General features: G+C 40.3%; 1 protein-coding gene across 6 annotated transcripts in view; it reads left to right on the forward strand.

The window, feature by feature from the left end:
• The window catches only part of GLIS3 (GLIS family zinc finger 3), a 598,942-nt gene that overhangs the window by 522,601 nt on the left and 58,881 nt on the right, over nucleotides 1–17,460 (forward strand). For all 6 annotated transcript variants that reach the window (XM_072761706.1, XM_072761710.1, XM_026001604.2 and 3 more), the window contains one exon: nucleotides 9,960–10,104. In XM_072761706.1, coding sequence (XP_072617807.1) covers nucleotides 9,960–10,104 — 145 coding nt within the window. The remainder of the gene's footprint in view (nucleotides 1–9,959; nucleotides 10,105–17,460) is intronic.

The following is a 17,460-nucleotide window of genomic DNA, read 5'->3' on the forward strand; positions in this document are numbered from 1 at the left end:
CCCACCCCAGAGGGTGAAGGAGGATGTTTTTCTGTGGCAACATGGAATGCCTTATTAATATTTCTCTAATTGTCTGAAACATGCAGTCCACCCTTCAATTTCATGTTCTGCTATTGCGATGCTCCTCCAGATGTAGTTTGACTCTACCTTTGGCTGTGGCCATTGGTGTATTGTTTTTCACTCAGGAAAACAAAAAAACAAAACAAAAACCCGTAGGAGTCTTGGTGTTAATTTTAGAATACTATTGACTTAGGGAGAAAATGGTGTTTTTAACAAATGTAGCAATACAGAAAATCCAAAGCTGCATGCCTTTCTGATTTCAACATCCTCTCAAAATTCAACCCCAAGTCTATCCAGGATGCTAGATAGTAACTGGGGTAAGTGGGACATGGAAATGAAGTACTAGCATCCCCTAAGTGTTTTCTAAAATGTTTTGTGGTTGGCTTTAATTCCTAATATATTTTGGACTTTTCTAAGAGAATGAGAGCTAGCTACATTCTTCTGAGATAGAATATTTTCAGGGTGATACTCATGTGCAAAAACTATGCTAACATCTTGATCCAGATACCGTTTGGCCCCAGACTCTGTCTTCTGAGGATAAACAAGGCCCCAGGGGGTTCTAACAGGTATCCCTTCTAACAACCATAATTGTTTCTACTGGGAAAAAGAAAATTCACCAAACAAGCCACTTTTCTCAGGTCCCCTCACGTAGTATTGTAATAACTCCATGGAGTTGTTGTTATTACCCCCATGCTGTAGAGGACGCTACTGAAGCTTTTCCAGGTTAAAAATTGTGCCAAAGGCCACCTATTAGTAAGTGGCAGAACTGAAATTTGAATCTGTGAATTTGAATTTGATCCACTTACCCCCAAAGTTCTCATTCTTTTTCCTTTGTCATATTGCCACACTATGGTATGCAAAAGGAAGAAGTTGATAGAAATACTTAACAGATAGGAGAAAAAGAAAATCAAAATACATGTTCTACAGTATTACAGAGCTTCCACAGTGAATATTAATGAAAAAAAAAGTAATGGTAGAAATGGTAGTTGACATTTATCTAATGCTGTACACCATACATTAGTGAAATACTTATCTCATGTTATCTCATGTTCTCTACCACTAACAGCAGTCTTGGAAATTAGGGGGCATTATCCACGAGAAAACTGAGCTAAAGAGATGTTAACAACTAGTTCATTGTCCAGCATTTCATAAGTAAGGACATGAAAGCTGAAATCCAGGTATCCTGGGTCCAGAGCCTACATGCTTATCTTTCATGATCTGTATCACGGATAAACTGGTGTTTAAGTGGTTGTTAACGGCTTAATGTCAGATTGTGCTGTTTTATGGAGGGAACTCACTCTCTGGCAGAGATTGAACATCACCTCTGGTGCCAGAGAATATTTTGATCAAGTTTGCAAGTGGCACTGAAGAGGGAAATAAAGTAGCCAGCTGAGTGATAGGGTCAAATGATATGCAGCCCAGGTATTCTGTACTGCCCAATGACAACAGCTTGAATGAGTTAGCTTCTGGGGGGCTCCGTTGGTTACACCTCTGCCTTCAGCTCAGGTCCTGGGATAGACCAGTGTTGGGCTTCCTGCTCAGTGGGAACCTGCTCTCCCTCTGCCTCTGCCTGCTGCTCACCCTGCTTGTGCTCTGTCTCTCTCTTGGTCAAATAAATAAATAAAAATCTTTTAAAAGAAAAAAAGGGGGTCCCTGGGTGGCTCAGCGATTTAGCGCCTGCCTTTGGCCCAGGGCGCGATCCTGGAGTCCCGGGATTGAGTCCCGCGTCAGGCTCCCGGCATGGAGCCTGCTTCTCCCTCCTCCTGTGTCTCTGCCTCTCTTTCTCTCTCTCTATCATGAATAAATAAACAAATAAATCATTAAAAAAGAAAAGAAAAGAAAAGAAAAGAAAAGAAAAGAAAAAAGAGTTAGCTTCTGAATATAAAGGGCCATCAGAAATACAGAGCTTCCCACGTGAAAAAAGACCTCAGGAGTTCCCTTAATGGCGAGTTTTATCTGAGCCACCCTTTCAACTCCACAAGGACATGGAACAAAGTTATCTTGTACGCTGCTTTATCTCCTAGGCCTCACGGAGTTTTGGACACATGGTAATGGCTCAGTAAATGGAATGAAAGAAAGAAAGAAAGAAAGAAAGAAAGAAAGAAAGAAAGAAAGAAAGAAAAAAAGAAAGAAAAGAAAGAGAAAAAGAAAAAGAAAAAGAAAAATGTTAACATGGATTTTAAAAAGCTCTGGGTTCTTGTAGGCTGCATCAATAGAAGTAGAGAGTTGAGAACAAGGGATGTGTTTCTCCTGGTCATATGCTAGTTTGGTCCATCAGTACTTAGGATATCATTTACACATTTGCACATCTAGTGAGGTCGAGCGTTGAGCGTAATTGGAGGGGCATGTGAAATAATACACTAAATGAGAGAGCTGGGTCTGACACTTTGGGTAAGTGACTTCTGTGTGTCAGGCATTACTGAGTGCTTTCTAAATCTCTGGTATTTCTCAGAACAACCAAGATAGCTTAGTGCTATGATCCTGATTTTACAGAATGGAAGCTACACTCAGGCCAGTGAATATACCTGCCCAGGATCATGCAGTCACCGAACCACAGCCTATTAAACTAAAACACCCAAACTCCTCTTGCTTAACTATTCTATTCTCTGTATAAAATCCATAGGTTCAGCCTGGACAGAAAAACTGTTGTAGGGAAGCGCTGACAAACTAAACCACGGCCCCTCTCAGGGCTGAAATTCTGTGAAACCACAGCATTTTGAGACTTCTCAAATATTATGAGAGCCATAAAGTAGACCGTGATCAGAGTTACTCTACGTGGTCTGCAGGAGGAAGGGAGAGAGAAGCCCCGGAGCATGGAAATCATGGGCAGGCAGATCAGAGCTCAGCTTGGGGCAGAACTCTCTAACAATCGACAAATTTAACAATGGAGAGCACCAAATTGTAGGGAAATAAGTTGTCAAAGGCATTTAGACAAAGGCTAAGCTGCCGGCCAGGATATATAGTAACACCAGGCAGTTCAACACCACACATTTAAATTTAAATTAATTAAAATTCAATTAAATAACATTAAAATTAGGTTCCTTGGTGGCACTAGCCACATTTCAAGTACTATTAATCACATGTGACTAGTGGCTGCTGATTGGTATAGAGCAGAACTTCCATCAGGCAAGAAGGTTCTGTTAGGTAGCCCTGCCATAGAGTGGCACAGAGGAAGACTGGACTCTAATTCCTCTTTAATTTGGAATTCTGCTTGTGTGAACATTCCCCTCAATCACCATATTTGACTGAATACCAGCAGTTTTGTAGTATCTATTATACTAGAATGAAAGTTTCATGTCTCTTACTAGATACACCCCAGCATGTGCATCTACTCAAATATTTTGGCATGTTCATTAATCGGCTATGGGTAAAATTTTTGGCTTTTGGAGTCATTGCTAACCAGATATGTATCCCCGATTACAGGAATTCAAGTGCCAAATTGGCCAGTACCTTATGTTCATTCCCAAAGAGGTTTCTTCCAGTTCTATTTTTCTAAGTCTTCATTATCATTTCTTTTCCTTTTTGTAAATTGGTCACTCCCGAAGGAAATGAATTTGATAGCAGATTGTTGGAGATTAATTACCTATGATATGCCAAAGCCACTTCGTAAATGTCAGTGCTGAGGAATCCCCTAGAGAGAGAATTTTTAGATTCAACTATAAATTAATTGTAATTAATAGAATAGGTTAATTCATTGTAATTATTTTTAAGGCTTTCGGCAATGAGTCATTTCCCCAAGATCCACACTGCTCAAAGTGTCATGAAGAATGCTTGATGAGAATGTTCTGGTACTAAAAACCTTAACCCTCTGGAAAAAAAAAAATCCTACTTGTCTTTCCTTCTGGCTGAGTTTCTTCAGAAACATATTTTGGTGGCATTTGATTTCTGGAGAACAAAGAAATCCCTATAAGGTGGAGCATAAACATGCACAGCCCAGATAGACTCTGCTCATTGGAGAAAGGAAAAACAAAAGGCTTTTTGATTGTGCCTCGTTTTCTTTGGAAGTATGTCTCACTTCAGACTAACAGAATGCCTTTGCTCTTGGAAGAAAATGTAATGGAACTGAAAATTGAAGAATCTGGGCCTTTTTCCCTTCTCTAATTATTTCCACTTGACTCACTTAATCTTGGACGATTATTCAATCATATCTGAAATGAGAAAATGACGGGAGTAGAGTTTCCGTCTCTTGTTTCGAGAGCTTATAAACATTAACAGAATAGTCTTGAACAAAAAACAAATACAAATCACAATTGACGGTGCCTTGTTTTTATATATTAGGAAAAATCCCTGCATTGTTGGGAAAGCATCTCAAGTTTCCAAATGTAGGAACCTTGTCGAGCCTTGATGGGTGATTTCATTATCAACTTTGAAAAAACTATCATTTGGAACAACTATTTTATAATGGGAGATTGTACAGAAGCTAAGGAGCCAATTTGTTTACTTGTGCCTGGACAGGCTGAGAAACTAAGCCCTGAAACAGGTCCTTGAAGACCCGGATCATTAACAGTCCCAAGACTCACGTATTGGTTTTGGAGACTCAGAGATGTCTCCTTTCTTCCTGGCATGTCCACAAGCTGTTCAATGTTCATTGACAGAGGGATGCTTGTAGCCCTAAAAATTGCCAAGAGCTAGTTCGGGACTCCATATGTTGTCATACTTCCTGACAATCAGAATTGTCTCAAGTTGAAGTTCACTGCCAAGATGAAGAAGTGAGATCTGGGAGAGGAATGAGGGGAGAGGAAGAAGCTAGACAGGAGGGACCCCGTAGAGGGTTTGAAGCATGATGCACATCTCAGAGCTTGTCCTGCTTAGAGACCAAGGAGCACAAGTTAGTGGTTCATGTGTGTTTGATGTGGAGAGTAGTCTGCCTGCCATTGGCCATCAAGGACCCAGAAGCCAGGGGATGGGCACACCAAGGCTGGGCGAGGGTGTTGGAGCTAACGGAAGGTATCGGAGGGGATCTGGGTAGAACAGCAGCGGCCTTTCAGCTATAGTTCCAATCTGTATTTTTTCAAAATCTCCATCAGCAGGGGTAATTAAAACATGGCTACATTGTAGTTTTTCGACACATCCACATACGCTAGAGATTGTAAACTCCATCAGGTAAAGCGTTGTGTCTCATTCTTACTAATCTGGGTGCTGAGTGGTTTACCCCCACACCGGCCCCACCCTGCCAGAGGCTGCGGAGTTTGGAAAGTTCAGAGGGCATTTGGTTAGCCAGGTCCTCATGGGCTTGATAACAATTGTGCAGACAAAACTCCAAACAAGGGGATCCCTGGGTGGCGCAGCCGTTTGGCGCCTGCCTTTGGCCCAGGGCGCGATCCTGGAGACTCAGGATCGAATCCCGCGTCAGGCTCCCAGTGCGTGGAGCCTGCTTCTCCCTCTGCCTGTGCCTCTGCCTCTCTCTCTCTCTCTGTGTGACTATCATAAATTTAAAAAAAAAAATTTTTTTTTTTAAATTAAAAAAAAAAAAAAAAAACTCCAAACAAGAAACAAAGCCCCAAACACAGGTCCAATCACAGGATTGCTGAAAGCAGATTCTGCAGCAGTCTCTACACCACAGATTGGGCCAGCCTGGTCAGAAAGGGTTTCACTCAGGAGGCAAGCCAAAAACTGGGTCTTGGAGAAGCAACATTGGCAGAAGAAAAGCCATTCCCGCAAGAGGAGTGAGCAGCCATGATAAATGGAATGTTTGTGGATAGCTAGACTAGTGGATAGTTGTGGATAGCTATGTACTTCCCTCCTTCTAGAACCCTCTTCCCCTTGATATACACTTAGCTAATTCCCCCAACTCCTTCTAATCTTCACTCGAATATATCTTTCCAATAAGGCCACGGTTCTCCCCAGCATTCCTAGTCCAGCTACCCTTTCTCTTTCTCTATTTACTATAGCAATGACCGCCTTCTGTGAAATTTGCTTATCTGGTTAGATTGTTTGCTGTTCACTGCCCCTAGAATATTAGCTTCTCAGAGTGAATCTTCATCTGCTCTGATGGCTGATGTATGTCAAGCCACTAGAACAGTGCCTGGCATATGGTTGAGGCCCAAGAAATATTTTTTCAGTGAATGAATGAGGATAAAGAAAGGCAGTGCTACTCTGGAACTAATGGGGTTTGGTTAGGGCAGCAGAATTGAACACTCCAGGGGCACCATTCACCATGCTTGTATATCAGGGTCCCTGGCGTTGTGTGACACAGCAGCCAGCCCTTTAAAATAGATGAATTGATGATTAGTGGGTTCAAATGTCACTTCTTTCTGTAAAGACCAATAATGTTTTCATAAAGGGCAAATTCTTTTCTATCTCCTAAGGGTGAGTGATTAGATGGCATTGAAAAATTTTTCAAACTCTTTTTATTCCCCTGAAAGAAGACAGAAATCCAAATTGTTTTTAAGACACGAATCTCATGTAACCATTTCTTGTTATGAGATCTGAAAGGAGACATAATAAGACCTGGTTACGTGAGATTCATGTCTTAAAGACAATTTGGTTTTTACAATTTCTTATTTCTACAATTCATTTCCTGTTCCCATAACCAGAAAGATCTCAGCCCTCCTCATCAGGATTCGTAGAGACCAGTGGCTCTGAAAGTGTCCCTAGACCAACAGTGTCATCATCACCTGGAACTTGTTAAAAATACACCCCAGACCTAATGAGTCAGCAGCTCTGCAGCAGTGCCCACAGGTGATTCTGATGCATGCCCAGATTGGAGAACCATAGTTAGAGATCATCCCCCATTGGAAAATTTCTTTCCATCTTCTTTACATTCCTAGCAGCTAAGAGGATGTTGAAACATACATTATGTAATTTGTTTTATATAAATAGTTGGGTTTCTTACTCCCAGTATGAAACTATTATATGGAAGGACATCTCTCCCAAGAGATCCTGCTATATCCTTCTGCCTCACCCTTTTAGATAATTCCTGGACAGGAGAATGTTTAAGAGCCTTAAATGATCTGGAAGGCCCTTTCTTGGTCTAATAATCTGGGAGGGAGAGGATAATACTAAACTTACACATTATTACGCATTTCTCTGCATATGGCCTGCCTTTGGAAGTTATGCATAAGTTCCTCAAGGCTTGTTTGATTTAAGAAGCGCTTTCTAGAACCATGCCTAATCCCAGAGAAAACCAAATTAACACTCCCCACAAAGTTGTTTGGAATCACACTCTTAGGAACCATGAATATTTGTTGAAGCTAAGAAGAGTTTGCCTGCCTTTGACTCTGGGAGTGTCCGTGGCCATAAAATTCCTTGGAAAGACCACATCGGTACTGATAACTGTAAAACCCTAGAGTAATAGAAAGCAGAGAGACATTCATGTCTAAGCTTGGTAGAACATATGGGCCCCAGATCACATTGTAACGATGAAAATAAATTAAAAGTGATCACCAGAACTCATTCTAAGCCTTGATTTTTTTCCAGTTTTTCTTACGCGGCATGTGTTAGGTTAGTACCAAAATAACAAACATACCTTCCAAAGCCCTAAGAGGGTCCATTAATTCAGACAGTCTTGGTTAGAGATTGCAATGTCGCAAAGCTGAGGAGATTATAATATAATTATGTCTGGTTCACTATATGTGTTAAATGCCTTTTCTCTATACTTAGGGTCACTATGCCATTTTCATATTCTTGGACTAAGATCTGGATATATATTCGCTGCCTTACAAAGCTTGTTGAGGTCCAAGAAATGCTAAAGTTACAGAGTAGTAACTTACCGATGTTTTGTGGGTGTTTATTTTCTTTCTGATGAAGGTATGGGTCACAGTTAAAGTCACACAGTTCGTAGTATGCTACTAGCAGTTAACAACTGGCTCTCCACAGAAAAAGGCCCAGTTTGTAGCATTTGCCAATTTCCATGATGTAAATATTCTCATCATGACCAATTTCAAGCTTTCATTTAGACATCATTGCATGGAAAATTTGGGAATGATACACACGAACTGCACTCTGGGATTGGTGTAAGCCAGCTCCAATGCATCATTGAGATGTAGAAGATTTGGAAGGCAGAGGAATGGATTTAAAAAAACAAACCCAGAGAAAATGAATTAATAATATTGCAGCTGGGGGAAAAATCAGTTTTAATATTGGATTTTATAATACATTCTTACAGTATTTTGTCTGTTTTACATAATAATCATTTTGTGTATATAATTTTGTGTTCTGCTTTTATCTTCATGGACTTCAGTTTAACGGTTGCATAATATTCCATCAAATTGATTTAAGATCATTTATTAGCCCTAGTTGGGGACATTTAACATTCCCTAATTATGGATCTGTATTATTAGAACATCAGGTACAAATCTTCCTTCACCTCTCTGGCCATTTCCTTAAGACAGATTCTCAGATCAAATGACTTCAGTTATTGATCTTGAGAAAGTATTCCCAGATACATTCTAGAAAGTTTGTGGCCGCATATACTCCCACCAGAAACTTGTATGAATGCCTCTCTTACTGCACCTTGACTACCACCATTTTTTTTCCTTAAAGGTTTTGTTAGTTTGATAAGTTTTTTAAAAAGTTTTGATATTACATTTCCTCACAAGTGTGCTGAACATCATTTATTCTCATTTTTCCATTTCTCCTTTTTAAAATGTTATTCTTCACATTGAGGGCGGTATAGTGAGGCAGTCCCACCTCTGTCAGTAGGTAATTTCTGGACTAGAGAATGTATAAGAGCCTCAGTGATCTGGCAGGCCAATTCCTGGCTCTAATGAACAGAACAGCCATTTCCAGGCTCTTTTCAGAGCCCACTCCTAAAGGCTTCCCCAGGCCCTCTGTTTGAGGTCACTTTCTGTCCTGTTCGCACCATCTCTCTTCTCTGCATCCCTCTTCCCCACAGTATTAGCCATCGCTGACACAGAGTGTTGGAGGTATTCCCTGTCTGCTTCCCCTCTAGGCTAGAAGTTCTGTACAACCGCGTATTCCTAGAGCCCAGAGGAGCATCTGATGCTCCATAAATACTTGTCAGGTGAGTCAGTATACTGCAGCCCTGTATAAAGGCTTAGTTTTGTCTTGAGAAAAGCAAAATCAATTCATATGTTCTCTGTAAACACTGAAGATGCTAACTATTTGCTGTATCTGCCACAAATAATGTTCTGTATTTTTAAGATATTGTGTAAGAAGCAGAAGCTTTATGTACTTTTCTGCAAATAAACCTCCCATTGTGATCTTTCCCCATTCAAATTCCACTCAGAATTCTTTTTCATAAGGAGATCAGATAACTGTGTATTCTTTATTCTTACATTTTTGGGGCTTGATTTTTTTTTATATGTAGCTAACATAAAGAATTATTTTCTTATTGTGATAAGATGAAGATCTAAATTAAGTTGGGGTTTTTTTTTCCATGAAACTTACTGTTGGGTTTTTTTGACTGCTAATGACACATTTTGCTTTTAATCATGCTCCATAATATTTAAAAGTTTAACCTATGTATTATTTTCCCCTCATGTACAATCTATAGGCACCAGATCACAATGGATATTTCTGTTATCTCCAAGATACTTTCCTGATCGTATCTCTGTATTTTAAAAGCACCTTCCAATCTGGACCAAATGTACTTGAGTTTGTTTTTGTTATCACTACAAGTTCTGATAAGATATAGAGCAAATAAAAGGAAGTATAAAAGGAAGCTGAGTTCCCAGAAGTAGAAACATCAAAGCCCAAAGTCAAATCTGCCTCGAGCTGCGTTTTCTGGAATCACCTGCCAGGTGTTACCAGGATTGGAGAAATCACCATCTTATTGACTCTCTGTTAAGCCCAATGCCTGACCCACCAGTTGTTGCTTAGTAAATACTTGTGAATTGAATTGCATGGAACCTTAGGGCATGATGTCTTTCCCCAGGGAAGTACTCCAAGGGACAGCTTTCCTTTCTCATGTATCATCTGTTTTCTCCTTTTCTTAGTTGCGGTCCAGTGCAGAGCTCCATCCTGACCTGCTCACAGACTGCCTCAGCGTGCAGCCCCTGCAGTCGGCCACCTCCCCACGCGATGCTGCTGCTGATGGGGCAGTGGGGCGCTCCCCCGGTCCGGGGCCTGACCTCTACCCAGGTAACAACAGCAGAGGCCACGTCCACTGTCCTCCTCTAGGCCCCTTGCTCTGGTTGAAGGGAACTCACACATGAGCAGACTTCTCCTAAGATCATGTTTACTTTCTCGATGAGCTATAACTTGCTCCCTCCACACTTCCCATCTGACTCCTGAGCTGAGTTGGCAGCAAACTGTTTTTTCTCATAAAGAAACACAGTAAAATAATGGATTAACTCTCTTAGTTCTGGACTTCTGCCAAAAGTCCAGTGCACCCGCTCTCTCAGGTATCTTAAATTTATTAACTTGATTTAGACCCAAAGGAAATGTTTCCCCCCTTACGCAAGTAACAGGCTGCGTGTGGATTTCTTAATGGAACAGTCATTGTCATGTTTGCATTTCAAAAGGAAGCCCCAGGTCTCTAAGAAAAATCTCACATCAGTAAGCCACCTTGTCAGAATGGTTTGTCAGCCACTGGGGTGGGGGGGATGGAAGGGCAATCTAAGACCAGCATCCTTCTGCCTGGGTTTTAAGAATAGGTGACTCTCCAGTTGGGAACTTTCATATATGTAATGAAGAATAGGAAAGGATTAATATGCAATAAGGAAGTTTTTTTTTTTTTCATTTACTTTGTTAGCCTGGATTTTTGTGCATTTTCCCTTCTCTGTAATGATTATGTACTTGTGCAAACATAGTTGGTTGTCATCCTCACATATGGAAAGCTCTTATTGTCATGATATGAATATGAAAGCAAAAGTCCCACCAGCTCAACACTCCAGACAATGGAGATTTTCTATTATCTGGTGATTGCAAGTCCCACTGACACCCCTATCTGATTCCAGAGCCAGGTTTTGGCAGCAAACTGGGTTTTTTTCTTTTTAAAAGTACTAATAAGCCATAAAGAATTAAGAACTCACTGGTGCATAACACTAGAATAGGAAAAGCCGTGCTTGTATAACTTCTTTTACTTGACAGTTCTCAGCTGATCCAAATGCAGGGGAAAGAGCATTAAGCAAATATTTTGAGGGGGTCTGTTCTCAAGACACCCTTAATGTTGTCCCATCAGTGGGGGCTCTTTATCAGTTGCTTTGGGTACTTTCTCTTAGAGACAACAAAGCCTCTGCCTTTTGAGACCCCAGGAGATCTGCAAGGCAGACCAAATCTTTCAGAAGCTTCGGGTACAGGTACATATTCACACATGAAACATACCAAAGCACAATGTTATCAACTCACATAAATATTGTGTATTAGATATATACATGAAAAAGCGTGACTCACTTTTGTTTGCACATATGTCTGCTTGATTTGCCAAATATTTGATATATGAACATTTATTCTAGCACATTAACAATCAGCTTACAACAGCCTATACAGCATTTCCCTGGTTCTTCCGTCCAGAAATCCATGATCTTACTGAAGACCTGGTACCCAGAAGTTAAGAGTCAAAACTAACCAGAATCTATTGAAAAGTGGCCCAACGTCTAATATAAGTGGTTTCGGGTAATGGGCTAGACTTACTACATCTACACTTGGAAATGGGTTTGGGAAGCCATGATATCTCTATCTGTGGAAAACAGTAGTACCTTAGCTGTGTACCGCATATAATGTATGGCTGACTCTCAAAACCTAGGAGTCACATTTGTCTTGGTGTGTGTTTCGTATGTCTGGTAGTGTTGTTAAGGTTATTTAAGAGGTTTATGTTGAACCAGCTCTGTCACTCCAGACAGATCCCCTTTTTTTGTTTATGACACTTTTCTGTATTTGGTCTTCCAAACAATTATGGGCTCTTACTTTGAACCTCCAGCTGTGGCAGGCGAGCTGCCATGGGGCAAGGAGCCTAAGTTGTCACAGTGTCAACAGAACATCTTCACATTGACTTGAATTTTCTGTGACTTTGAAAACATTTGAAACAGGCAGGTGGTCACGCTGTTGAACTGTGTTCTTCGAATTTTATTTCTTGAGTCAGAGCATAAGTGTGAAAGTTTATACTCCTTAACTTCTTTCTTCATTCTCATCTCCCTCGGGTCCTATTTTACTTTCTTTGTTCTTGCCTTTTTGAAAAATTGATTAGGTCTTCTGTTTTGCTGAATACACCACAAAACCCAGGGCAGAACAAAATAGAAGGAAAAACTATAAAACAAATTTCAAACCTTCCTGCTAAAGTTCTAGAAATGCATGGGCCAGGAGTGCATGTTTATACCAGTTTCAAACCTGTACTAAAGATCTATGGAAAGAAGCCAAACAGTGGAAAATGCCAAAGGAAAATGAAGCTGTTCATCAATTAGTTAAATGTAAACTCTGAAGTGTTCAGGCAATTTGACAAAGATTAAGACTTGGCTAAATGGTAAAAGTACTTGGAACCATTCCTTTTACGTTCTGCCACACAAAGTTGAGAAAATATTTGTTTAATGATTGTCAAGCACTTACACTTCGAAGTGTTAGCCAGTGGATTCATCATAAAAATATTTTGATGGAAACCTGGTGAGTACATATGGATGTAGGACCAGAAGCAGGTTAGAAACGGGCACCAGGATTCTTTAGAAGCCCACGATTGAGGAGGAGGAGGAGTTTGAAGAAGTCACGGTTTTGAAATGGAAATTTTTTAGCAGATTAATAAACAACAATTTGTGAGATTCCAAGAGAGGGATAGTTTAAGAACATTAGGAAGAACAGGCAAGGTGGCGGTTCTGACACATCCAAATCTTACAAGTCTCTGAATATGCTGGCTTTCCCTTCTTGAGATAGTTTTCAGCTGATGAGACAGAATTTGATTGGAAAGAGTTGCCAGGAAAGACTTTTATTTCTGTGGAAGGAAATAGTGCTTCAGGTTCAAGCAGCTAAAACATCACTCGAGGCCACGCTGAGGACTACTTTAAATTGAGGTATTTACTTGCCTACTATTCTGAAAATCCCAGGGCTCCCCACACCCGATCCTGAGCTATTTTGAGAGCAATTTTGTGACCTAATGGAAAAGCCAGGACAATGATGAGCAGTTCTCAAGGACGGCTCACTTGCATTTTCTGCCCTTTTGTTCAGGAGTTCTGGACCTTAGATATCTGGATAATGCTCCAGATTAGCCTATAAATTTAGGTGGTTTATCTCATAATTTGAGGGAGAAGTATTTCATGACCAGTAGATCAAGGTATGAATGCCACCTTGGAGGCTTCATGCCCGTGAAAGTCTTGTCAGCTTCCTCGATGAACACATGAAGCGGATGGGCATACAATTAGTGAGTGTGCAATACTGTGAGAATCTATTCACTAACAAAGAATGCTGATGGAAGACCATCTGTCCCATGGGTGGTCAGAAAACTTAAGGCTCCCTTCAAACCAAAACCACACCACAGACTCAGTAAACCATGATCTTTGCAAATGGCCTCAGCCATGAATGTATCACAGAGGCCAGTGTAGTTGAGATGTCCGAGGCCCCAGAAACCACCCATTGAGTGAGAAGCTGATGCACTTAGAACAAGGAAATAATGCAAGAATGGGGGAATTTTATTGGTACCACTTCTTTTGAGTTATAAAATAATGTCATGTTTTAGAAACTTGCAAGTTCTGTTCGATTGTTTTAATTTAGAATGTTATGTCAGATTTTCCAGGAGGAAATAGAAGTGCGATGCTCAGAGATTATAGGGAATTGTAGAAAGACAACGAAGACTTCTTTTAGGGCAGGAATTTTTGAAGTCATATATTGTCATTCTCTTGTTTCACCCTCATTACTGGGAAATGAAGCATTCTCTCTCACAATAGCATCATATTTTGTAATAAATAGCACCATATTAAATCCATGCAAGATTTAACATCATGAAATAGTTAATGTTGCATTTTAAAGTCATTTATGGTATATGTTTTAATACATTTTCTATATTCATAAGTTGAATATATTGCTATCTTGGGGCAGCTTGCAGAGTTGTAGGGGTTAGAATTAATTTTACATAAAAGTGCCTCATGCACACTGGGTGTTATACTATATGTTAGCAAATTGAAATTAAATTTTTTTAAAAGCGCCTCATACAGTCAACTCTCAAACAGTGGTTAACTTGGGGACTTTATCGGAAGGTTCTAAATTGACATACAAATTTCCCAGTAAATTAAACTTTGTAGAATTATGAAGATCAAACAGCATGATCTATATAATAGCAGGCATAGAGCATTATAAAAAATGCAATAGATTATACATGATCTTCAAAAGCAGTGGTTTGCTTAGAATTCACCAGAGGTAAAAAAGGGCCAGGAGTTCCAAGGGACTTGGAACTGATGGTAGCCAGAAGGAGGTAGACGCTGGGCTTACAGAAATGATTTCCAGGGAAGCATTTGGCAGCGTCTTTCCCATGTCTCTTCTGACATTGCCCGAACTGCTTGTCAGAATCTTGTATTGTTCTTTATGTCCCTTACATCTGTGGTTCATCCACCAAGTTGGATTAGAAAATTGGCAGTGGGGGATGCTGAGGTGGCTCAGTTAGTTAAGTGTCTGACTATTGGTTTCAGCTCAGATCATGATCTCAGGGTCCTAGGATGGAGCCTTGAGTCACGCTTCCTGCATAGAGTGGAGTCTGCTTGTCCCTCTCTCTCTCTCTGTTCTTCCCCCTCTTATTGCACTGTCTCTCTCTCTCTCTCTGTCTCAAAAATAAATAGAATATTTAAAAAAAAAAGAAAGAAAAAAAGAAAGAAAGAAAAAATCAGTAAGGGCAGGAGCAAGCTCCACTCTTCTCCATTGCAGGCATTGATAGCTTTAACCTACAGAATTTGCCTTCCCCGGCCCTGAGCCAATCCATTCGTGTGCATCAGATCACCTGGAAAAACTGTGATAATACAGATTGCTGAGCCCCACTCCCAGAATTTCTGATTCAGTACATCTGAGTTAGTCCCAAGAATTTGAATTTCTGCCAGGGATTTTTAACAAATTCTCAAGCGACACTGGGTGCTGCTGGTCTAGGAAATACACTTTGAAAACTACTGCTCTGGATCAAAAAATGTGGGAATGTTCTAGTAAAACATGATCTCAGTTTTGACAGGTGGGAGTTACAATGAGAACTGCCTGTATTTAGTTAAATGGGGCAAGGTGGGGAGAACCTTTCTCAATGTGTAGACAGTATATCAAATCACCACGATGTACACTTGGAAATATCTTACTATCTTATATGTCAGTTATACCTCAATGAAGGTGACATTTTAAAAAATTGTAATTGGAAAATTGAAGCAAAATTTACACATGAAAACCATGTGATGGAAATCTGTCCGCAAAAGACAATTTAATGTTATAGCTGCTATGCCATATATTTACGATGATAAGTAGAATCATGTTGCTCTGGTACTTATAATTAAATACTTACAAAGATAATAAAACAGAATCAAATGGTGGGGGAAAAATTACCCTGTAGTATATATTTCTGTTTCTCATTACAGAAAACCTATCAATGGATATTAAGCTCATCATCCCCCACCACTGTTATAATGGCATTACTCATATTTTGATTAAGAGTGAGATCTTGTAACTATCCAACTGAAGAAAATTAAAATTCTGATTCCCAGCCAGCCAGGGCACATTTGTATGTATGCAGCTAATGTTAATGACTTTATATGTTTGCAAGCTGCTTAATTTGGTGCTTCAATTTCCCATATCCACTTACTCTCTTGTATTCGTGTTAGTTTTTCATGCAAGATTAAGCTGAATTATTCAGTTTTATAATATGTACAGGTTTTTGCTGTAAAAATATTTTTTGTGGTTGAGCAAAAATAGTTCCACACCTTGTGGAGGAGAGGAAAGTAGTGAAGCCGAGTTAGTTGTAGCTTTATTCCCATGGAGCTAAGTCTTGGTTGTCTTTATACTGTTATTTCTGCTGTTCTCATTTTATGTTATTCTGCTGGCATTCAAATGGGTGTGAGAAAGAAAGGTTGAATTTACTTTGATGTGTACCCACAAGCAGGTCTTGGGAAACAGATGGCAAGCCAGGGAATCCAGGATAGGATTTCTGGAATGAGGAGCTAATAGTTTTGCAATTAGGAAGTTATGGGGCAAACTTCTGAGTTCAAGGTCCTGACCTTCTGCCTCAACTGAATTTCTCTTCTACGGAGAGGGTGAAGTAGGTAGGTGTGTCTCTTTCATTTGAAAAATAAAGGGAAAAGGAAATTGGGCATTTTCAGGGTGCTTGTCGCTCACACAGTGAAAGTTCATTTTTTTTTTTTTTTTGACACTTGTCTTAGCACTGAAGATAGAGGTGAATAGTGTAGAACCTGCCTGAAAGTGAAGGACATTACTGAATTAGCTGGACTATTACCTGTTGTGTTTTACTGCTAACAATAACAAGAAAGCATCTTGCAGGCACTGAATAAAGAGGATGTTGTGGGGACTTGGTCCATGTGATAGAAGACTGGCTTTTTTTATATCTTCCTTGGTACCACCAGAGAGCAGTCTGCCCCGTCAGGTGCCCTGGCCGTGGCTCACAGCATCAAGGCCACCCTAACAGCTGGCACTGGCTCTACACAAGTTCAGCTTTCTCCTCAGCATCTTTTTTCTTTTCTTTTTTTTTTTTTTTTCTTTTTTCTTTTTAAGATTTTTATTTATTTGAGAGAGAGCAAGCGAGCGAGAGCACAGGCAGGGGGAGCAGTAGAGGGAGAGGGAGAAGCAGCCTCTGCACTGAGCAGGAATCCTGATGTGGGGCTCCATCCCAGGACCCTGAGATCATAAGCTGAGCCAAAGGCGGATGCTTCACCAACTGAGCCACCCAGATGCCCCCCTCCTTAGCATCTTAACTTGGTTTTCCTAGTAAGTGTTGAGGCTCTGCTATTTCTAATTGCTTCCTTGGCTTATCTTCATCTCCAGCCCTGGTCTCTCTCAGTGAGGTTAGCTGCTCATGTCTGGCTTCTGCTCTGTGAGCAGCTCTGTTAACACCTACTCACACTCCAAGGGATTGTGGATTTATAATCTTCACTGCAGCCATCCCCTGGGGATTCTATGAAAGCCCTATTTCTACCTTCTGGATGCGGAGGGGGGCTGACTGCAGAAAGTGAACTGTCTGTTCACTATGCAGAGAAAAGGAAAACTCTGATCAGCGTGCATAGGAACTTGCTCCTCAGACTGACCCACAGGGATGTTTGTCTCCTTTTCTGAGAAACAAAAACTGTAATGTGTCAGCTGCCCTTGAAGATGTGGTATGGTTCGTAAAGTAATGATCTAAGGTCCATAGTTGTGAATTACTGAAGCAGTTTGGGGTCATACCTGTACAAACGTAAGGATGGGCAATATTTAGTATTCTCTTTCCTAAGGTCATATTATTGGCTGTGGTTTGTTTTTGTTTTTTGTTTTTTTGTTTTTTGTTTTTTGTTTTTTTTTTGGCTGTGTTTTATACAATACCTCTGACCATCAGTGTAGCCAGTC

The sequence above is a fragment of the Vulpes vulpes genome, chromosome 1 (assembly GCF_048418805.1).
Source record: "Vulpes vulpes isolate BD-2025 chromosome 1, VulVul3, whole genome shotgun sequence".
In the NCBI taxonomy this organism is placed as follows: Eukaryota; Metazoa; Chordata; class Mammalia; order Carnivora; family Canidae; genus Vulpes; species Vulpes vulpes.